We start from the raw sequence: 22775 nt of genomic DNA on the forward strand, positions 1-22775 counted from the left end.
TAGGCTACTTTTGTTTGTTTGATTGATCAAAGCACATTTAACCATGTAAGTTCATTTTAATCTTCATTCTTAAATATAAAAAATAAACAAAATAAAAAACTTCTGTGCAACTGAAATACCGCTCTGGCCTTAACACAATTTATTACATGTTAAAAATTTTAAAAATATAATAATGCGTTATCACTTTGAAATACCATCATGGTAACTTCCCGCTAAGTTTTATCTTCACATTTTCTCTCGAGTCTCGACAACCAAATCCAGTTGTCTAGATCCAATAACGTTCGATTATTGTATGACCACTCACATTAGATCACGTTCATATAGCAGAACATGGACCCCAACCTCTGCCCAATTGCCAAACACCGATTGAGGGGCAGCCTGGCTTCCCTCGGTCCCCAATTCTACACCTTGTTATTTTAGTCTTGTTTCATCCTAACATGCAGTTCACTTCACTCATGGATTTTTTTATTCCCAAAATAACAGTTAAAAAATTCGAAATATCTGTACTTCAGAACGTGATAAAATATCTCGACATGAAAATGATGTTTTTACAAGATGATTTATATTGATTAACATAAACTACTCAAAACTTAAGTGAAAGGAACGGACACACTGTATCGATCAACTGGCCTAATCCAATCATAATCCAATGATTAAAAACACCAGACAAACAAATGTGACTTGGTTCCCAGCCTTCTTTAAGTCACATTCATAAGTCTGACAATTTAATGCACCTCTCCTCCTCGTCCTCCTGGAGATCCAGCTGAAAGAAGCTCTCCCATCCATTGTTCTCACCTTCTTCAGATTCTCTGTTCCAAATGGAAAGAAGGGCGTCTCCGATGCCTGTTCTTCTTTATATTGCAGCTCTCATGGCTGCTTCTTGTTGTTCTTCATCAGAGGCAGCTGCCCCAAAAAGTTCTTTCGAGGACAATTTCGATATAATGTGGTCTGAGGACCATTTTACAACTTCAGAAGATAAGCAGATCTGGTATCTTTCCCTCGACAAAGACACGGGTAAACATACACAAGATATAATATAAGCAACAGTAAACGCAAGTTAGGCCAGTTGGCTACGACAATAAGTTCACCCTTAGTTTATAATATCGTTCCGTCAATAAAGATCTATTTGCTCGTCCATATATATGTTTCAATCTTACTCGAAGATTTTCTTCTAATCACAAATTGTATATGGATGTAATTCTGTAGCTTTCTTTCTTAAAATTGAGCAGGTTGTGGATTTCAAACGAAACAAAAGTACAGATTTGGATGGTTTAGCATGAAGATCAAGTTGGTCGGAGGTGACTCCGCCGGCGTAGTCACAGCTTATTATGTGAGTAATCCTGCCTACGGTCGGGAATATATCTCCTTCCTTCTGTCGTGACAGCGTACTTATCACGTCACGCGATGAGCGCTACAGGAATTAAGAACGGGATACATGTGTACTGACTAATGAGACTTGAAAATGTACTTGTTGTTTGCAGATGTGCACCGAAAATGGAGCAGGGCCAGAGAGGGATGAGCTAGATTTTGAGTTCTTGGGGAATAGGAGCGGGCAACCTTATCTGATCCAGACAAATGTGTACAAGAACGGAACTGGAAACCGTGAGATGAGGCACCAACTTTGGTTCGACCCCACTGAGGAATATCATACTTACTCAATTCTCTGGAATAATCATCAGATTGTGTAAGTATATAGCTTTCTTTTGCTCTTGCTCACACGTTTGACACACGAATGCTGTGTAAATCGTTTGATCAACACAAGTTTGCTGATAAACGGTTTAAACAGTTTGTGATAGTGATACCTATTCGTGTGGCAGATAATCTCTATAATATAGATGTGCTTTTAGATAAGTAAAAACCGTTTAATCAATTGAGTTATGCCTATCTGACAGTGTAGATAGTGTTTACATGTGATACATGTTCATATAACAAACAAACACATGTGACCGACAATTTCTATGTAACACATGAAATTATGCAAACTGAACGCATATGACATACGAATATTGTCTGAGCTATTAGATCAGTAGAAATCGTCTAATAAATAGAATTCAGCTATCTAAGTATACATACATCTGTTTTGCATACAGGTTTTTCGTGGACAAAGTTCCCATAAGGGTGTTCAAGAACAATGGGGAAGCAAACAACTTCTTCCCCAATGAGAAGCCGATGTACTTATTCTCCAGCATATGGAACGCAGACGAATGGGCCACCAGAGGTGGGATTGAGAAGACAGACTGGAAGAAATCACCATTTGTGTCCTCCTACAAGGACTTCAGTGTTGATGCCTGCCAATGGGAGGACCCATTCCCTGCGTGCGTCTCCACCACAACAAAAAACTGGTGGGACCAGTATGATGCCTGGCACCTATCAGATGCCCAGAAGAAGGATTTTGCTTGGATACAGAGAAATATGGTGATTTATGATTATTGCAAGGATTCTGAACGCTTCCCAACATTGCCAGTGGAGTGCCCATTGAGTCCATGGGAATAAAAATATATATTGCCAAGGTTTGTAATTTGGAGGTTATGTCTCTGCGCAATGGTAATGTTGTTCTTTTGTGACTGAAAAGACATGGGTTTGAGTTGTGAAAATAGCTATTTTGCAAAGCAAGAGTAAAGTTACATACGATAAAAGTTTCCCACCCTCGCAAAGCGGGAAGCCTTGTTGGTTTGGAGTCACCATTTTTTATTGTAAAGTTTTGTAATTTCAATTTTTGGTAAGGCACTAACATGTGCTTTTGTAGACCACCTTTTGTATTTGGCGGTTGTATTTTTATTGAATTTTAATTCAATTTTGTTCAATAAAATAATTTATTCCATTTAAAATACCCATGTATCAAACTTACAAATAAGCGAGGATGAGGATGGTGAAGCAAAATAATTTTGTAATTCTTGATTTTTGAATATTTAGAATTTCGGAGTAAAAAATAAAATGTTTAAATTCGCTCGGTCAATTCTAACGATATTCTATTTTTTTTCTTTTGAGTTTTATATTCTATTTTATACTATTTTAATTTACGATAACAAAATTTAAACTTGCCCATGAGCGGCCAACTTATAAACACTATCAAGAGCAAGTGAATTAGATTCCAATTCGTTTTATGAGTGTGATTAGAGTCAACTAAACGAAATATGTAAAAATACACAAAAACATGTAACTTGAGTGTCTAAGAGCATTTTACAGTTTTACTCGTGCTGTCCTAAGTGGCAAAGTTCGATTATTTTCTTCCCTAAACCATCAAAGGGAAGAAAAAAAATAAAAAAGAAAAGTAGAATTATAATTGGATAAAACGACATGTCGCATGCTCTAGGCTTCTCATCTTCCACACGAAAAAGGCAACACTCGAAGACTGAAAATCAACCATCTACCCCCGGAGGCTGCTTCTTCCTCTTCACACAAAAGCAAAACCTTCCCTGCAAAAATTGAACCCCCAAAAATGGGTTCAATTCCGAAACTACCCCTCCTCCTCCTCACCACCGTCGTCCTCCTCCTCGCCTCCTTCACCGAGTTATCCGAATCCAACCCGGTCCCCGAACTCCTCTCCCTCCAATCCCGATCCAGTTCTGGGGTGATCCGCCTCGACGACCGCTCCCTCGCCAAATTCCTCACCGCCGTCAAAACCCCGCGACCCTACTGGGTCCTCGTCTTCTTTGATGCTGCGAAGCTCCACGACAAGTCCGAGCTTCACCTCAAGGAGCTCCGCAAAGAGTTCGCCGTCGTCGCCTCCTCCTTCATTGAGAACAACCAGGACCCGTCATCCCCTTCCCACGCCAAGCTCTTCTTCTGCGACATCGAGTTCCAGGAGTCACAGCACAGCTTCGCCCAATTTGGAGTCAACTCGCTGCCGCACATCCGCCTGATCGGCCCCACCCACGGCCTGAAGGACTCGCCGCAGATGGACCAGGGCGATTTCTCCCGATTGGCCGAGTCAATGTCCGAGTTCATCCAGTCCAAGACCAAACTCGTCGTGGGTCCGATCCATCGGCCTCCGATGCTGTCCAAGAACCAGATTATGTTCGTCACCATTGCCTGGCTGATTTGCATGCCGTTCATTGCGAAGAAGGTTTACAGTGGCAAGACATTGCTTCACGATCCGAGGATCTGGCTAGCGGGGTCGGTTTTTGTTTACTTCTTCAGCGTCTCGGGAGCAATGCATAACATCATTAGGAACATGCCCATGTTTTTGGTTGATAGGGAGGATCCTTCCAAGCTCATATTTTTCTACCAGGGCTCCGGAATGCAGCTCGGAACAGAGGGGTTCACTGTCGGATTCTTGTACACCATTGTCGGGTTGTTGCTGGCATTCCTCACCCGCGTGCTTGTTACGGTTCGCAGTGTCAAGGTCCAGCGCATTGTGATGATTATTGCACTGTTTGTTTCGTTCTTCGCGGTGAAGAAGGTGATCCAATTGGATAACTGGAAGACGGGTTACGGGGTGCATGCTTTCTGGCCTACGAGCTGGAACTGAGCTCGGGGAGGATGAGGATGTCAATTCGCGAATTGAGCTTCTATAAAGGTGATAGATTTATGTTAACTAAAACTTTGATAACGAATTGATCATGAAAAAGATGTGTACTTTTTGATGGTTGGTCCTGCATTAGCAGGGCTTACATTATGTTTGAACCGAGAACTATGTGTTAGAAAATTTCACCTGATTACTTATGCTTTGCGTTTACGATGTTAGTTATGTATGGTTTGGTATTGTCGGCAGCAGACCAGGGCATTGCAACCAAGGTGTTTGCTTTCCTTGTTAAAGCTAGTATATTAACCGATTACTCGCCTCTGTATTAGACGAGTATTGTTATTGCTTCATCCCTCAGACCGTTGCAAACGGAAATTTCTCTCTTATGAACATTGTCATGCTATCATTTCTTCCGTTGGCTATAACTTGACTAGGTGAATGTGATTTGCATTTGCTGGATGAGTTGCTCTACTGAACTGTGGACGAGATTGTCATTCGTGATGGCCTCTTGCGTTTGCAAAGAGGTCCGAAAACTTGGTTATGCTTGAGATAGGGTTTGTGGGGGGTAGAGTCATTATCATTATATCTCGTAAAGGAAAACAATTAGATGTTTGATAGGGGATGCAAAATAGAAACTTCAAGTAATCTTGTTGCGGAGTGTGCTTTGATTATATTCGTATGTCTCAGTTGTTAGAATCTTTAGCATGAGCATCGAGGAACTGATGCCTGCTTAAGAATAGATACAGGGTTGATAGTAGCCTATACTTCAGTCTTTCTGTGGGTCTATATGTGAAGTGACATTTTAGTACTTGGGTGAAGGTGTCATCTAGCTAATCGTTTTGTTCAAGCGTCTATTTGGGTACTGGTTGCGCGATCTTATTGTGATCGGTATTCATGTTGCAGTATACGGTCATTTAAGATTGTTTCTGGCATATAAATTTTGGCTGGATAGAGGCTTCACTTGAATCTTGAAGAACAGGTTTGGTGATAAATTTGAAGGGCACCGGTGAAAGAGATGTTTCGGCTCTTGTATGAAAGACAATGAGTGGAGGGAAAACTCTTGGCTCAGAGGTTTAGATTATAATCTGAAACCAGCAACAAAGCTTTTACTTAGCTAGTTGTCCATGGTGAAGCTTCAATTTAGGGGGTTGAACGTGTACATTGGTCATTGGTGAGTCAAAATATACGTACTCATTTTTTTGGTTCTAAAATGTGTTCATTTTTTTAAAATATTATTATTCACTAAGAATTTGCTATCTCACTTTTCTTTTGAAGATGAGAACTTATATTCTAATGGATTTTGAGGAATTTTAGTGGATTTATTATAAATTCATAGAATTTGATGGAATTCTCGTTGATTTCTAGAGTTTTTTCATGTGGATTTTGAGTGAGATTTCACAAAATCTCGGTGAGATGTGAGATTTGTGAATACGAATTCGTCCAATTGCGACGACAAGTTTAATACCAAGAGGAGAGAAAGAATGGATAAATTCCTATATAGACCCTTAAGACCCAACTCTACTTGGGCTTTGCTTTGCCCCTCCAAATTTCTCTCACTTTCCATTAGAGTAAACATTTTGTCATAATAAACCCTAGATCCTTTCTTGTTCCTCAAGCTTCCATTTGCTTGAGAGTTGAGACAATCGGTTTTGTTGTGATCTTATGTGAACGACTTATACTTACGGATTCCATATCAGAATATTAGTACGTATATCATAAACAAACCAAAACCCTACTTCTTTCTTTGCACTACAATATTCATTCTTCCTTCATTAACACGGTAACTTGCTACAACTTTTACGCTCTTAATCATATCATGGTAACCATACCGATTTTGTTTTTGTTCTTCCTCATAATCGTGGAGATGACTACGATATTGGCGATGTTGGTGGGAACCGACTTAATCAAAGGGGACGTGATGGTAAGGGGTCTGGATTATTTCAAGCGCAATCACGGACCTCTGCCCATGACCATAGCACGAGGGATTTTCTGGCTGCTCATCACGTATTGTGTTTTCAACGTTACGATGATTCAGGAGATTGATGGCTACCATTTTGCAATCATTCTCACATGTAATATTTTATGAATTCACTCCTTTTTTTTCTTTTTGTGAAAGCATTCGATACACTAATTCTTTCTGTGGCGCACATGACTATTTAGTCTAGTGACGTCGAGTCTTCACTTTTTTGGAAAATGTCCGAGTTCAAATATCATGGACCATAATTGCTAATCATAAGAGAAAAAAAAATCTCTTCATTTTTTATTGTACTCGCCATTAAACTTTGTTTTTCAGTACTCACCATTAATTTAAATCCCTTTTTTGTTGCCTTGCAGGGTTCTCCCTATTCCTTGCTCTTCTTATAGACAAACTACACACCACCATACGGCATCTGCCTCAACAATTACACAACTAGAGGAGCAACTGTCATCCTCGCGCATAAGAATCGAAGAGTTGCAATCCGAACTTGAGACGGCTAAGACAGAAGACACTGCATCGCGGGACGTAATATTGAAACTGCATGATGAACTTGAGGCAGAAAGAAATGAGAGCACATGTTTCAAGTTTCAGGTATTAGCGCTCAGTTCAGCGATAGACGCTGAATTTGAGAACAAGCGAGAAGAGACCCCAGGACTCAAACAACAAGTATTTAAACTTGAGGCGGAGATGCAAGAGAAGGACACGAGAATCCAACGAATGGGGGATGCATTTGAGTGTGAAGAATTTGTGAACAAGGACCTTAATGAGCTAGTAACGAAACTTATTGAGCATAACACATGAATCTCGGAACTGCGTTATAACGTTGAGGTGAACGGTTCTGGTTGGTGAAGCGTGACTAACGTCCGGAGATTGTCAAACTAACGGGGATAAGAAGATTAACATTTAATTAAGGAAGTGTACGCCTTTTGATGTGCTTCTACAAGGTGCACTCAAAAGTTATATTAATTTTTGATGTGCTTCTATTAAAAGTGATTTTGTTCATTGAGAAGCATTTCCAAACAGGATGTGGAATTTTCTTCGATTAATTGAATGAATTTGTTGCTGACTCACTTTAACTACATTACATGCTGCAGGGTTATCCGTGTTCCTTGGCATCGTGGCTGCAGAAAAACTACACTCCCGTGGTAGAGTCAAGCAGCTAGAATATGAGACCACATTTCTTAAACATAACAAATCTGCACTTGAGAAGGAGGAGGAGAGAACACAACACTAAAGGCGGAGGCGTGTAAACTGTTCAGAGACAGAAATGGAGAGGGGCGAAAGAATATGAAAACTGGTAGCTAAACTTGGGGATGAGATACAAGACAAGGACAGCGATTAGGTTCTTAACTTGAGTCAAAGATACAAGACTTGAACGCTGCAGAAGCTAGTAGAATTGCTCTAAGAAACAATCTGACGGGTTGCATCTCGAGTATGATCGATTGTTTGTGGAAAATGGCATCTTAGAAACCAGCTGCAGTCGTTGGACTGGAGGTTGTCAAAGTCAGGTGCCAAGAACAACACTTAATTAAGACTTGATTGGTAACTTAGGATTGAACTTTGATGTAGAATGCCACTGAATATTGCCATAGACAAATTGTCATGCATTTGGATTTGGTTTCTCATTACAACCAAACAAAAATATCCACCGACCCAAGAGATGGATCATGTGCGCGCTCTCCTTTTAGTTTCTCACACGTCCTTGTTAAATATTGTCTATTGATTTTATTTTATTTACCCAAATATCCGCGGACATGATTATTAATGCAAACCATTGATTAATTACCAACTGCTAAAGTGTTGCCGAAATGAGCTCTTCTCTATATTCTATCAAGAAATTAGAATGCATATTGCATAGAAGCTTTATCCTGTTGGAAAGGGCGGTCGTTCACGAAAGAAAAGTATATATTCCATACTTTCGGCACTACGAAAAAGACCCACAAACCGTAGAAATGCAGCAGTGTTTGATTCCCCATTTTGTTATGTCCAATTACCCTTGTATCCCTTCATCGGTTATAGCCATCCCTCCTCAAGGCAAAATTCACAAGGGCATCATGGCCATCACGTACTAATTAAGCAGACAAATCCTGTGTCATCTTTTTCTTTTTATGTGTCTTAGTGTACATGTTAAGCAACTTTTTGGAAAATCCCTCTTCCTTATATTCGTAGGCGGAAGTTCGCGTGAGGAGAGAAATAGAGAAGATCGAAGATTGAAAAATGGAGGAGCAGGCTGAAATGGTGGGGAGGGCATTTGTGGATCACTACTACCATTTATTTGACACTGATAGAGCTTCCCTTTCCTCCCTTTACCAGCCTTCCTCTATGCTGAGCTTTGAGGGGCAGAAGTTATTTGGCGCTAATGATATATCTTCCAAGCTTAATCAGCTGCCGTTTGATCAATGCAAGCATTTGATCAGCACCATTGATTCGCAGCCATCGTCCCCAAGTGGCGGCATTGTGGTCTTCGTCAGCGGCAGCCTCGAGTTACCGGGAGAAGAACACCACCTGAGATTCAGCCAGGTAATTATTTATTTAACTTTCTGCAGATAACACGGCAAAATACTAAAATGTGGACATTTATTTATTTATTGTTCTTATTATTTGGGTTGCAGATGTTCCACTTGATTCCCACTCCAGAAGGAACCTTCTTTGTGCAGAACGACATATTTCGACTCAATTATGGTTAATTTATAAGTTGTTACCCTAGCCAAACAATGGGTTTTGCAAATTATTGCTGAAATATTGTTGTGCAACCTTGTTCTCGACTCTTGAAGGAATAAATATGTTATATCTTGTTAACTTTCTGTCACTATGCCTTTTAAATGGGGATGGTACTGTGTCACTACTGTGGCGGTTTTTTAAGTCGATTTTGTATCACCAATCCTTTTACTTGCTTACACGGCAATGAGTGATCGGCTTAAGATATCGCCTATTGCATGAAAGTTCTTCTTTGTTTCTGAATGCGTGATTTTACTTATTTAGACACGTAAGATGAACAAGGCAGATGCCCTTTGGGACCAAGCTCAAGTTGCTAGGCTCTGCTTTATTTGTATTTAGTTCCTTTTATTGGGCCTTAATCCCCCCTTCCAGTTAAAATAGCACCCGGCCCAATGGATGGAGATGGGCCAATCACTGGGCCCAACAAATTTGTTATTAAGAATTTTTATTTGAAAGGGTGAGGCAAGTAAAATTTAGAAACTCTTAAAAGAGTTTTATTTTCCGATTCACTCGTAAACAAACAAATGCTGTACTTAGGTATCACCCTTGGTCCTCTATAGTACAAACCCCAATGGAAGAATCTCATTACTTTGCCGATGTATCAGATAGTACACTTGCTCTGACTGCCAGACAAAAAAAAAGTTCAATAACAAAAGGTAACAATAGTGAATAGTGCCTTGCATTTCACATGCGTTTTGAAAGTGGTTGGGTTGGGGGGATTCCCACCTGTGTAGAAGATTAGACAATGCCCACTAGTTTTAACTTTTATCCAAAAGCTGGTTTGGCACATTGCTTTCTACAAATGTTCAACAACAATTACTTGTTTCAGTAACACCCATGAAGGTGTCAACTAGTGGGCATTGACTTCGATCATTTTTCAACATGTTGAGTATTCATCTAATTGGGTGTCAACCAATCAACATTTCTTTTTTTGAATAGGATGTTTACAAATATATTTTTACGTGTGGTTAACCTGCGAGCAAGAAGCTAAAATGATCCACAACTATGTATCGAACTCATTAACAACATATATTGTCTCTACATCTGTGAGTTGAATCAGAAATCTTCTTTGACTAAGTGAAGACTGAGTGTTGCTAAACCAGCTAATTATATGCCAAATCAGCCTAACATGTTTAATAATGTACTAATATGCAATGCATGTTTTGGATATACAACGAATCTAGAGGATTACGTTAGGATCTCCATGACTGAACAAAAACCCTAAAAAGTGGCCTCTAGGTGAGCAACACATTCCCGTTTTAGATCTTGGTGCATAATTTACAGACCAAAAGAAGCAACCAGAATGAATAAACGTGCTTCCAACACAACAAAAGTTCTACATGTTTAATGTATTAGAACAGCTAAGCCACAGCAGCATATGATTGCAAGATGATACGCTACAATTCAAGTAGTTGAGAATAAACTATTACATGAAAATTAATAATTTTAGAAGGAAATTGTTATTAGCACTTGAAAAATCTCATTCTACACTACTTATAAGGTTTTTTTTTTTTTTTTTAATCATAAAAAGTTTGGAGTGCTAAATGAGATGTTTAGAGTACCAATAACAATTTCTTTTTAAAACCATATATTAATTAAGAGGCCTAATTAATTACAATGCTGAAAATGATTTTTCACCAGTTAGAAAATATAATATTGTTGGAATTATCCATGTCGAACAGTTGGCACCAACGGCTAAAAGCTGCTTGTTATATATATATTAGATTCATATGTCATACGTAATCTGTATCTATTTTTTTTATAGAAATAATGTTCTTGGTGCTTGACTTATTTTACCTATAATCTATTAATCTATTAGCAAAAAGAAATGGAAGGAATTAGTGTGAGTTTGTAATTAAACATCTCTTCTTCAATTGTGCACTGAATTTGTGAAGTACTTAAGCTAATGAAAGATTTGGCGTAAAACTGACCACAATGACGTTCTAAGATTTCTATAACCAATCACACTTAATGAGTAATGAATAAGATTTGGTTGTTAGTGATATTATTGTTGTGCACTGAATTTGTAATCAGAAATAAAAGGCAGAGCTCAGACCAGCTGGCTGAAAAAATTAGTGAAAGCTGGATTGTAAATTGTATTAAATAAATGTCTAAGCATGGAAGGATTCAATTTGGACAATGTGTTAACCTGTTGCTGTCTTAAAATTATATATATTGGAACCTTGGGGTAATCCATTGAATTGATAGTTAGGTGCAAAAATAGAAAAATGATACGTCCTCTTTACCATGTTTGCTGAACTACTAAAACTGAAAAACATCCTGCAACGTATGTAATTAATTAGTTTATGAAAAAATGCCTGTAGTGTAACCCTCTACCAAATGTTAATATATTAGTGAAAAATGCTATAAAAATCAAATTATAGAAAGAAAAACGCTTACCTATCAATGGTTAATGCTCGATGTAATAATAGTTGGGTTCGATGATTCTTTCTTGAAAACGGTGATGAGGTTTAGGCTATGTAAGGAAATTATCTTGAAGGACTTGTTTGTGAAGAGCCTAAATTAGATAGACTATCGTGTATGGGAGAAATTTATATGTAATTGTGGAGCTAAAGTGGCGATATTCTAAATCTATCATGTGTTGTCATGTGTTTTAATTTGGTCATATAACGTAATTGATTTGTGATACCCCTGCCTTAACGTTCCAATTTCATGCACCTCGTGCATGAAAGCACGCCTTAACTCAAAGGTGATTTTGTCCAAAAAAAAAAAAAAGGGACTTCCCTTCCCCTCTTAATCTACATTGGTTTAAGACTAAAATATATAAACAGAGTCTTAATAGCCAAGGTAGACTGCTTTGGAAGCCAGTCTTGTCATAGAGACTGCACAAATACAGCCTCTCTCTCTCTCTCTGTATCAGATTTTAGCCCGCAATTTAAGTATATCTTGCATTATTTGAAGGATAGCTAGCCGCTTGCATTTTTCAGAGAGCTTCTGAAAGAAAGTAAGTAAACGAGCACCACCCAATTTCTTTTGTATTGTCTTCCACTCTCTTCATCTTAGTTTTGTCCCGTATTTCACACCCGTCGTTTTTTGAGGTTTTCATTTTTGTCCACCCTCTCTCTTTCTCATCTCTCTCTCTCTACACATTTGCAGATAAATCCCATTACACCATTATTTCTCGTTTTTTTCCCCATTTTTTGGGTATATCCTTCCATTGATTTTCATTTGTTTAATCGGCTTCAAACAGTAGATTGTTTCCGGGTTTTTGTTATTGCGCCAAAAGATCTTCATTCCAAAGGGTTTTTTTATGCATGTTTTGATATCCATAAGAGGTTGGTGTAAAAAGATGGAGCTTGAAAATTGGCTACTTTGGTTGGATATGGAGGAGAAGTTGGTTTTCTTCTAAACAATCAACCTCTCAAAGTAGGTTTTTTTTCTTTTCTTTTTACTTCAAAAAATGTATCAAATATCTTATAAAATCCATGGTCAGATACTAGTCTTCATTGACAGGGAAAAAAAAGGGTTCCCAAATCACATGCAGTAAACCTTATTGGATACTGCTCTTACCCTTTTTCTCTTTTGAAATTATTTTATGCAAAATCTCATCTTTCTGAGTACATATTTACTTTGTTGCAGGCAACAGGATCCATCTCTTCCAATCTTTAGCTTTGTTGTGTGCATTCTTAAAGTGGCTGCTGTTTCATTTGGGGCTTGTAATTTCCACCATGGCAAAGATCTTGAAATACTTCTCACAAATGTTTGGTGCGTAATTATCTCTCGCTTTCTCTAATGTATCAAATCAATTCTCCTTGTCAATATTGGTTAGACCAGTTGGCAACGCTAGTGTGCCACTTGCATCTTAATTCGAATCCCCTACCATGTAGATTAAAGTATGTAATTAACCAAAATATTTTTCCTGTAAGAAAAATAATAATTATGCCTAATTTTGATAATTTGAGGCTAATTAAGCTGTAAAATTGGTTTTGTTGTTGCAGTTGTGAAGGAGCGTGAAATGAAAATTGGGCTCCCAACGGATGTGAAACATGTCGCACATATTGGGTGGGACGGGCCGTCTGAAAGCGCACCTAGCTGGGTACGTGTTTACTTTCTAGTCTACCTGCAAAATAATTTTTTTTTCTCTCTTGTTCTATATTATGCGAAAAGATTCAAACTTAGATGCAAATAGTATCGTACAACCTAGCTACCTGTCTTAAACCACATATACATCTCTCTCCTGTTATTGATTTGTCTTATCGTGTCTCCCATGTTTTGATTATACTACAAACCTACCAACCAAATCATGTGCTTCTTTTCTTAATGCTCTCATAATTCTCTTATTGAGTTAATTATTTTTAATCAAGCAGATGAACGAATTTAAAAACGGACCCGATTTTTCAACGAGCTCCCTTGGTCGTAATGCCAGTGATCGAATGGGGTCCACTAATCCCATGGCGTATTCTCCTTGGTCCTCTCAAGGTATGCTTTTGATCACCACTATATAGCAGTTTCAGCATTTCGTGTTTTCAATGACATGACTGTGTAGTATGGATAACAACCTATGATTAGAATGCCACTGTGACAGTACCTTAAACAAGCTTGATATTGTTTGATTGACTTGAGATATTGTTGTATTTAACGTCCGATTATAGGTAAATTTCTCTCGTACGTATGATTAGGCTTGAATGCATACTAGGCAAAATAATGCAGAGCTGATGGCTGGGACCTGGGTGTCATATGAATAATTTAAAGGCTCTGTCAATATGTTCCATTAAACTATGCCTCCTATCATGTGTAGTTGTGCGAGAGACAAGTGTTTTTTCACGGTGTCAATTGTCTTAGGAGAAATGTAATTAATGTCTGTTTAGTTTAATGTTAATGAGATTTATGAGGTGTGCAAAAGCTTTCAAGATTCTTTGCCCCAACTGCAAGATTTTTGGATCTTCTGTCACGGGACACCACACACTTTCCTACCTAGAGGAATATGATAGCTTGGGATGGCCCTTTAGAAAAAGCTCTAGCTTAGTCTTGGTAATTAATGGTGGTCCACAGGGTTGCTAAATTTGAGATTTTTGTACCACTATTTTACTTTCATTTGGTTGAGAATTTTTCTTTTGGATTTGGCCATCAGTTCAAGACATTTTTTTTATTACGGAGATGAAAACACACTGTTTCGACCAACTTGATTGCGTTCAAGTTGTTTCAAGACCTAAAAAATAGGTTTGCTTGAACATTACTATCGCAGTCATTATGTCATTGGTCTTAGATTGATATAGCAATATTACATGCAGATAATGGATTTATTATCTTGTACTATTCAGACATAGTTTTAGCTTAACGTAGTGGATTAACTTTCAATTTTAGCAATTCAAATAATTGTTGTATCTTTGTTGTGGTATGTTGCTTTCACCAATTTATTTCACACAGATATAATAATAACAAAATGTGCCTAATATATACATGCAAAATAATTTACCTACAATGATTGTCAAACAAATATAAGAAATGGAACAGATGATGGTGAGACAAGTATAAAGTGGATACTTTTGTAATTTACCTACTGAATAAATGAATGTTGATTGATTGCAAACAACACATAATAATAACAAATGTGCCTAGTATATGTAATAATACATGCAAAATTATTTACCTACAAAATCAAAGGATGTTTTTAGCCAATTGATTCAAAGTTAATTAATTACCTTTATTCTACTTAAAAATATAGGTAATTTATTTTACACAGATATAATAACAACAAAATGTGAATAACGTATACATGCAAAATAATTTACCTACAATGATTGTCAAACAAAAAAAAAATGGAACAGATGATGGTAAGACAAGTATAAAGTAGATACTTTTGTAATAATAAAGCACTTATTTGCTATAATTATGGTGGTAATTAAATTCATCAACATAATTAGAGTGTTGTGGCACAATTGTAAATATTTTAAAAATAATAGGTATTTATTTGTTTACATGGCAATTTATTTCAAATTTGGGTTTTATTTGGATGTTTAAAACGAGATGGGTTTTTGTCAAGGAAATAAGTGTTGCATGGACTTATACCTAAAGAACCCTTTATTTTATATTGTGCCACTTAATTTGCATGATTGAATCACTTTGAAGACACTTTAACCTCTCTTATTCTTTTTGTTTCTTTAATTTTTTTTTTGTGACAGATTTTGATCAATCCATAACCCAACAACCGTCATCTGGCCCGTGCAGAGATCTTCCTCCGACTGAACTTCCTAACGTGCCCAAGAAACCAAAGCGAAAAAAGGTCAAATCTTCGTCAAGCTCGGGGGGAAGATCTTCACGAGGATCAAAGTAGAATGCGGTTGCGTACACCCAAATGGAGGCAATACAGAACCTGCCAACATAGAAAGAGTGCAAGATTATGAGTTTGATCAATCAGAAGTTAAAAGGCACTGTCAATGTGCATAGCAACGATTTTGGATGCTCGTATGTTCTGCTTACTCTACCATGTTCACAAGATTGTGAAGGAATTAAGTTCTTAAAAATTGGACATAGCTTATGTGAATTTTAGAAATGCATGCATGATGCAAAACTAAGTGGTGGGAGAAATTTTTTGGAACAAAGATGTGAATGTGGATGATCATTGTGGCAAAGGGCGACGACCAGTTTAGGAAGACAAGAGTTTTTTTCTTTTTGCTTTTTAGTTTAATTTGTAATAAGCGTGCAAGTGAGGTTTTAGTTGTGCTGGTGCACGATAGTGGGTTTTCCTATTGGTTTTGGGATTTAGTTTTGTGAAATTTACATATTTTAAACCCATCGTGTTGCCGACTTTGTGAGAATCCCGGATGGGAAAAGGGGTATCCGTAGTGGGATTGAATTTGTATAGGATCATGATTTCACAGAGAAATCCAAAGAAAAAGGAAACAACAGAAGTAAAGAAAAATTGAATCCTAACACATGTTGGTTATACTGCAATAATACCCTTTTCTGGTTAGGATGTATGAAACCGTAATCCTTTTTACAAACTAAATACCCTTTTTGATTTCCACCAAGGAAAAGGATTTTTAATTTTCCATAAACTACTAAGGCAAGAAAACACTATAAAAACGGGTTGAGTCCCAAACTCTCACTATATATTCAGTAGTAGTACTCAGAGAACTAAATACTCTCGATTATCTTCTTCTCCTACCTCCAAGCACAACAAAACTTGAAGATGTCTATGCCTAAACGAAACCTTAATCCTGAAGCACCACCTTTTCAACTTCACATCCCACCCTTCAATAATTTGTCCCAAACGCGCCATGGACAAACTTTTACTTATCACCCAATACCCCAAAACAATTACTCTGTCAATTACCATGCATCGAATATGCAAGAACTCGGTGGTGGCTATTGGAATCAACCAATTAGCGTTTACAACATTCATATGCAATGTGGTGTTGGACTTGAATCTACGTTTTTCTTAGGGCCTCAATATTATTATGGTCCTCAAGCTCCAATGATCATGGCTGATGATCAAAGCCTTCCAGCCAGAATATCGAATTTGAGGAAGAATATTATACAACAAATAGAGTACTATTTTAGCAACGAAAATTTGACAAAGGACCGCTACCTAATTTCGTTGATGGATGACAAGGGATGGGTGCCAATATCAGCAGTTGCCGACTTCAAAAGGCTTAAGAGAATGTGCAGTGACATACCCTTTATTCTTGAGTCGTTGCTTGGTTCAACTAGCGTAGAAGTGCAAGGTAATAAGATACGACGGCGTAATGAGTGGTCGAAGTGGATTCCAGCCTCCGCAAACTCTGTGTCAACGTATTCTTTGGTTGCATAATCGTTGATTAGTTTTGTCACTCACAATAAGGTTTTACGAATTAATACTTCAGGGTCTAGGGTTTGAACTTAACCAGTTGAGTGGAACGACATGATGATATTAGGGTTTCGGCTCAATATGGGTTTTTGCCATTAGGCTCTATGTATTTTGTTTTATGACCAGAATAAAATAAGACTTAAAAAGGCTACAAATTTGCTGTGTTTCATCATCTACAAATTTACTGTATTTAATACAAGTACTATATATATATATATATATATATATATATATATATATATATATAGATTCAATTGCACAAATCTACTACAGTTTACAAACATTAAGCACCGTATTTAACTGAAAAATAGGCATGAACGAATGTGAACATAAACAACAATTTTTTTAGTGTAATGCGATCCACACCCATTTTTACTTCTTACCCACCCCATTCAATTTTCGGCTGTCAGATTAAATTAATTGAAGAATATATAGCAAAAAATTAACAAGAGTGTGAGAAGTAAAAATAGATATATGAATAACACTATGATTTTTTTAATGATCCGTTAGATATTTTGTCTAGGTTTCCAATTATATATTAAAATGTCAAAGAAATTCAAATTAGTACGAATTAATAAAAGTGACCAACATGAACATGAAACATCTATTACATTTTGATCTCTCACCAAAGTAATGTCATTGACAATTCTCCTTTTGAGCCAAAAAGAATCCAGGATATATTTGTCATTCAGTTATTTAGAGAGTTTATAAAGTTCAAATGACCGTTAATCGTTACCTTGCCATATACAGCGGGAGCTCAAGGGAGGAGGTTTCATCTGACTTATTCTCCACAAATTCATCACTCACTCACTTCCCAATTCTCAATTTTTTTGAGTTCATCGTTCGGCACTCATTTCTCAATTCTTTCCCTCTGACTCCACAATTTGAAACAATTTAGCAAAATCCAAGTTAACAAGTTTCATCCAGCAAATCAAGTCCTCCAAAAAGCTACCTAATTAGAAATTAACCAGTTCAATCGCATTCTTCCTAACTATCAAACGGATGTCGCATTATACTTCCGAGTAATTGTGAATAAAAGTGATGTAAAAAAAAAAATCCCGATGGATTCCAGACGCTTTTGTTGTAGGGTTACCGTTTGATGTGTTATGCTTGTTACGCTGCGTAAAAAGACATGACAAGGGCTTGGTGGATTGCCGCACTCATGTTTGCCTTTGGATTTTCTTTGGCCGTAGCCCAAGATTATGGCGATGATCAGCAACAGCAACCTGCTGCACCACCCCCATCACAAGAAGATTGTGACGGGATTTACCTAAGCTATAACTTCCTTTCCCGGCGAAGAATCTACCCTTTCCTCAAGAATGCTGAGAAACAAGCATGGGCCTTCAATGCGACTGCAACCATAGTCAACACGGGCACGTACGAACTCAAAGGCTGGAAGATGTACGTTGGGTTTCAACACAAAGAGATTCTAGTTGGTGCAGGTGGTGCCGTTTTGATGGACGGTGATGATTTCCCGGCTGATGTTGGAAATGGGACTACCCTCTCTGGAGCAGGACAGGCAGATTTGAAAACCGCCATTGGCACTGGTGGAGATTACACCAAAATTCAAGCCAACATTCAAATCAGTGGCACTATGTTTGGTGTCAAGCCCCCAGGGAACCCAATGCCTAAAACAATTCGACTTGTTAACGATGGATACAAGTGCCCTGCACCAACCAATCGTAGTAAGTACTACTCATTCATCCCGCTGATTCTTACCTGAATGTGTCATCCAGATTTACAGTCTAGCAACAGAATTTCTCGTCATTCATTTATATACTCTTGCGATTCTAATTTGTGAGTTCTTTTCTCGTCTTGATTTGGTGATGGCCATACAGAGACGACAATGTACGTTTGTTGCGTTAGGAATCCTAAATATAAGTCCATTGTTACGAAAACCAAGTTCTTGCCTCGACAAAAGGGTGATCTCACAATTGCATATGATGTCATTCAAGCCTATGAGAATAATTATCTTGCTCAGGTGACAATGGAGAACAAGAGCCCTTTGGGACGTTTGGACCATTGGAACTTAACTTGGGAATGGATGAGAGGGGAATTTATATATTCCATGAAAGGTGCTTATCCGCGTTCGATTGACTATTTAAATTGCATATATGGTGCTGCCGGACAATACTATCAACAGATGGATTTCTCCAAGGTCTTGAATTGCAAAAAAAATCCAGTCATCGGAGACCTACCTCGTGAGAAAGCAAACGATACTCAAGTTGGGAAAATACCTAATTGCTGCAGAAATGGTAGTATTTTGCCTGCTATAATGGATCAAAGCAAAACCAAGGCTGCTTTTCAAATGCAGGTGTTCAAAGTACCTCCTGATTTGAATCGAACGGCTCTGTATCCTCCTGAAAAATTCAAAGTGGAGGGGGTGCTTAATCCGGAATACAAATGTAGGCAGCCTATTAGGGTGGACCCTGCTCAGTTTCCAGACCCAAGTGGGATTCAGTCTACAAGCTTAGCTATTGCAAGCTGGCAAATAATTTGCAACATCACAAGGGCCAAAACTAGGAAACCCAAGTGTTGTGTTTCATTCTCTGCTTATTACAATGAGTCTGTGATACCCTGCAGAACATGTGCTTGTGGTTGTACCGACACGAAAAAATGCAACCCGAAAGCCCCTGCAATTCTTCTCCCTCCGGAAACTCTTCTCGTCCCATTCGAAAATAGGACGAAGAAGGCCATAGCTTGGGCAAGCATAAAGCACCATCACGTGCCCAAGCCACTGCCTTGTGGGAACAATTGTCCAGTTAGTGTAAATTGGCATGTCTTATCAGATTACAAGGATGGATGGACAGCTAGAATGACACTATTCAATTGGGCTAACATGAATTTTGAAGATTGGTTTGCTGCAGTGCAACTCAAGAAAGCTTCTCCCGGTTACGAAAATGCATATTCTTTCAATGGGACCAAACTTCCGATGTTGGAGGACATCATCTTCCTCCAAGGCTTAAGGGGCTTGACTTTTTTGGTGGCGGAGACAAATGGATCGAGCCCGAAAGCTCCTAGGGTGCCTGGAAAGCAACAGTCTGTTATTTCTTTTAAGAAGAAGCGGACACCAGACATAGAAGTAGCTAAACGTGATGGGTTTCCTTCAAGAGTGTTTTTCAATGGGGAAGAATGTTCACTTCCCACTCAACTTCCAGTATCACATGGAAATTCGCATCATGGAAATTTGGTAGTTGTGATATTCCTTTCAATTTTGACTTTTCTTATGTGATGAATTAACTTCGGTTTTGCATTATCATGTTCTTCCTACATTTATCATGCCCTAGCTAGGATACAATTGATTTAGTTAGGGCAGAAGCCTAGAGTACTACCTTGTATATTACAAATTTCTTTCAAATGTTTTTGTAGTAGTAGTACTAGAAGAAAAAAAGGTCCAGTTATGAAATACTCTTCTTCAATTCCTTTGCTATACTGGACTTGGACTGTGTAACATCCCACATCGTTTAGGGTAGTGGATCATGTAAGCCTTATATGTATATTCTCATCTCTTCCTAGCACGAGGCTTTTTGGGAGCTCACTGGCTTTGGGTTCCATCGGAACTCCGAAGTTAAGCGAGTTCGCGCGAGAGCAATCCCATGATGAGTGATCCACTGGGAAGTTCTCGTGTGATTGTGACATCCCACATCATCCAGGGGAGTGGATCCTGTAAGCCTTATATGTATATTCCCACCTCTTCCTAGCACGAAGCCTTTTAGGAGCTCACTGGCTTCGGGTTTCATCAAAACTCCGAAGTTAAATGGATCTTGTAAGCCTTATATGTATATTCCCATATCTTTCTAGCACGAGGCCTTTTGGGAGCTCACTGGCTTCAGTCCCATGATGGGTGACCTACTGGGAAGTTCTCATCTGAGTTTCTAGAAACAAAACCGTGAGGGCATGGTTGAGGTCCAAAGTGGACAATATCGTGTTACGGTGGAGTCGAACCCGAAATGTGATGGGAACCTGGACCAAGATGTGACAAACTGTCTACCGAATAATCTCAATACATATAACGCAAAATGATTCTACATGTTGAAGTTGGAGTGAAATTAGATGTTGCACGTCTTACCATACTGACCATTTTGTCTTAATTTCTCATTAATGAACAAAAATGTAGTTACTAATTGATGCCTCGTATCTCTTGAAAAAGGGCTTTGTACCACATTTCATCATGAAAAATGATTTTCTCACTGAAATTGTCACTTCATGCGTTCCTTTCGTTTCCTTTTAGCTTTTCGATTGAATCCAAGGAACATATATAGATTATTGTTTTTCAATTTCTTCCTCCATCTTCAAAAATAAAACACCATATAATTAAATAATATGTGTTTTCTTGTAAGAGGGAGCATACACAGACATAGGTAAAAGAGATGGGTTTCCTTCAAGGGTCTTTTTCAATTGGAGAATTTTCTCTTCAACTATAATCTTATAAATTTCTATCAATTTTTGTAGTAGTAGTAGTAATAGAAAAAAATATAGTTATACTGGACTTGGGATATGTCTCTCGAAATCTCAATATATATCCGTATGGTACAAAATGATTCCACAATTCGAGGTTGGAATGCAATCGGGTATTTTCACGTCTCACCGTAATATCCTGCTTTTCTAGCTTCTAATTAATAAATGAAAAGGTTGTTCCAAGATTCTTTTTCTAATTTATGCCTCTTACTTCCTATTTCTAATGTTCTTAATCTAAGTATCTAAATAGGAAAGGAAATAAACAAATAACAAAATATTAAAAATTGTACTTTAAATAATAAAATCCAAATTAAACATGTTAAACAACATAATTTGCCCGAATCTATAACACCAAGTCTTGTAAATATCGTCGTCCGCTTTGAATCCATATATTATAGGCCCAAATCAAAGTTGCGTTAGTCCAGACATCACTAAAAGTCCAAAACATCAACTTTCGAAATATGGAAGCAACAAACAATCTCTTAACCCTTGAATTGTCAAATTTCCAATTACTTTTTAGAGTAAACTGTCATTTAACCCCCTGAACTATCACGTGAGTTTCAATTTCCCCCCTGAACTATTTTTTTAGCCAATTGACCCCCTAAACTATGTTAAAGTGGCCAATTAACCCCCTACCGTTAAGTATCTTTAACTCCATCCAATTTTCTGTTAAAAAGTGTCATGTGCTTGGCACATGACCACCTTTTTACATTTTATGTCTAAATCTTTACAAAGAAAACATATAAAACAAATATTAAAAAAAAAAAAACTTACAAACCCTAAACTTAATCATTTAAAATAATAGAAAAGGTAAGGCTTTTTATATTAACATCCCACAAAATGTTGAATGCACCCCATATTAAAATTTAATATTAAATGACTTATTTACTCCACTATGCAATGACAATTTTGACCTTATTAGGTTTTAAAAAAAAAAATTATAAATACACCCCAAATCACTTTTAGCGTATTATTTATCTTCTCAACTATCAAAACCCTCTCATCCTCCATTGTTGAACAAAATCCTAACCAATGAAACTACAAACATGTTGATTGAGAAAAATTGTTTTTGACGAATGAAACACGAAATCGATGTTTCTGAAGCTTCACATGAGGTAAGACTTCACATTTTTCATTGTTTTAGTGATTTCGATGACATCGATAATTATTTAATCTTGCGTTTGCTGCATTATTTTTCAATATGAACCCTAAAAGATGAATATGAATATGAATATATAAGTTTAAATAATGCAGCTAACGCAAGATTAAATAATTATCGATGTCATCGAAATCACTAAAACAATGAAAAATGTGAAGTCTTACCTCATGTGAAGCTTCAAAAACAT

At 37.6% G+C, this 22775-nt stretch overlaps 5 protein-coding genes across 6 annotated transcripts; all 5 read left to right on the top strand.

Moving 5' to 3' along the window:
- The first annotated feature begins 662 nt into the window (after positions 1-662).
- On the top strand, positions 663-2828 carry LOC126586329 (probable xyloglucan endotransglucosylase/hydrolase protein 8). Its single transcript, XM_050251147.1, has 4 exons — positions 663-1014; positions 1230-1330; positions 1482-1684; positions 2091-2828. Exons 1-4 carry the CDS (start codon positions 819-821, stop codon positions 2491-2493), a joined length of 903 nt encoding a protein of 300 aa, XP_050107104.1. The 5' UTR covers positions 663-818; the 3' UTR covers positions 2494-2828.
- Positions 2829-3333: 505 nt separating this feature from the next.
- On the top strand, positions 3334-4665 carry LOC126586326 (probable dolichyl-diphosphooligosaccharide--protein glycosyltransferase subunit 3B). Its single transcript, XM_050251140.1, has one exon. The coding sequence runs from the start codon at positions 3440-3442 to the stop codon at positions 4469-4471; it is 1032 nt and encodes a 343-aa protein (XP_050107097.1). The 5' UTR covers positions 3334-3439; the 3' UTR covers positions 4472-4665.
- Positions 4666-8571: 3906 nt separating this feature from the next.
- LOC126586333 (nuclear transport factor 2B) lies at positions 8572-9242 on the top strand. The gene is made up of 2 exons (XM_050251153.1): positions 8572-8963; positions 9056-9242. Exons 1-2 carry the CDS (start codon positions 8661-8663, stop codon positions 9128-9130), a joined length of 378 nt encoding a protein of 125 aa, XP_050107110.1. The 5' UTR covers positions 8572-8660; the 3' UTR covers positions 9131-9242.
- A 2739-nt stretch (positions 9243-11981) lies between these two features.
- Positions 11982-15915, top strand: LOC126586332 (CRIB domain-containing protein RIC10-like). Of its 2 annotated transcripts, none has more exons than XM_050251152.1 (5): positions 11982-12126; positions 12762-12887; positions 13121-13218; positions 13490-13601; positions 15305-15915. In XM_050251152.1, the coding sequence occupies exons 2-5, from the start codon at positions 12851-12853 to the stop codon at positions 15454-15456; spliced, it is 399 nt and encodes a 132-aa protein (XP_050107109.1). In that variant the 5' UTR covers positions 11982-12126; positions 12762-12850; the 3' UTR covers positions 15457-15915. The 2 variants fall into 2 exon arrangements, with proteins under 2 accessions (XP_050107109.1, XP_050107108.1); XM_050251151.1 differs by lacking the exon at positions 11982-12126 and adding an exon at positions 12158-12548.
- Positions 15916-17777: 1862 nt separating this feature from the next.
- Positions 17778-20227, top strand: LOC126586323 (COBRA-like protein 10). Its single transcript, XM_050251136.1, has 2 exons — positions 17778-18656; positions 18810-20227. The coding sequence occupies exons 1-2, from the start codon at positions 18104-18106 to the stop codon at positions 20201-20203; spliced, it is 1947 nt and encodes a 648-aa protein (XP_050107093.1). The 5' UTR covers positions 17778-18103; the 3' UTR covers positions 20204-20227.
- Positions 20228-22775: the final 2548 nt, after the last annotated feature.

The sequence above is a fragment of the Malus sylvestris genome, chromosome 10, assembly GCF_916048215.2.
Source record: "Malus sylvestris chromosome 10, drMalSylv7.2, whole genome shotgun sequence".
NCBI lineage: Eukaryota > Viridiplantae > Streptophyta > Magnoliopsida > Rosales > Rosaceae > Malus > Malus sylvestris.

Coding starts and splice junctions, on each gene's coding strand:
- LOC126586329 (XM_050251147.1), top strand. CDS start 819: ATGGAAAGAAGGGCGTCTCCGATGCCTGTTCTTCTTTATATTGCAGCT. Junction 1,331..1,481: donor GCGTAGTCACAGCTTATTAT/GTGAGTAATCCT, acceptor TGTTGTTTGCAG/ATGTGCACCGAAAATGGAGC. Junction 1,685..2,090: donor TGGAATAATCATCAGATTGT/GTAAGTATATAG, acceptor TTTTGCATACAG/GTTTTTCGTGGACAAAGTTC.
- LOC126586326 (XM_050251140.1), top strand. CDS start 3,440: ATGGGTTCAATTCCGAAACTACCCCTCCTCCTCCTCACCACCGTCGTC.
- LOC126586333 (XM_050251153.1), top strand. CDS start 8,661: ATGGAGGAGCAGGCTGAAATGGTGGGGAGGGCATTTGTGGATCACTAC. Junction 8,964..9,055: donor ACCACCTGAGATTCAGCCAG/GTAATTATTTAT, acceptor TTTGGGTTGCAG/ATGTTCCACTTGATTCCCAC.
- LOC126586332 (XM_050251152.1), top strand. CDS start 12,851: ATGGCAAAGATCTTGAAATACTTCTCACAAATGTTTG. Junction 12,888..13,120: donor ATACTTCTCACAAATGTTTG/GTGCGTAATTAT, acceptor TTGTTGTTGCAG/TTGTGAAGGAGCGTGAAATG. Junction 13,602..15,304: donor TTCTCCTTGGTCCTCTCAAG/GTATGCTTTTGA, acceptor TTTTTGTGACAG/ATTTTGATCAATCCATAACC.
- LOC126586323 (XM_050251136.1), top strand. CDS start 18,104: ATGACAAGGGCTTGGTGGATTGCCGCACTCATGTTTGCCTTTGGATTT. Junction 18,657..18,809: donor CCCTGCACCAACCAATCGTA/GTAAGTACTACT, acceptor ATGGCCATACAG/AGACGACAATGTACGTTTGT.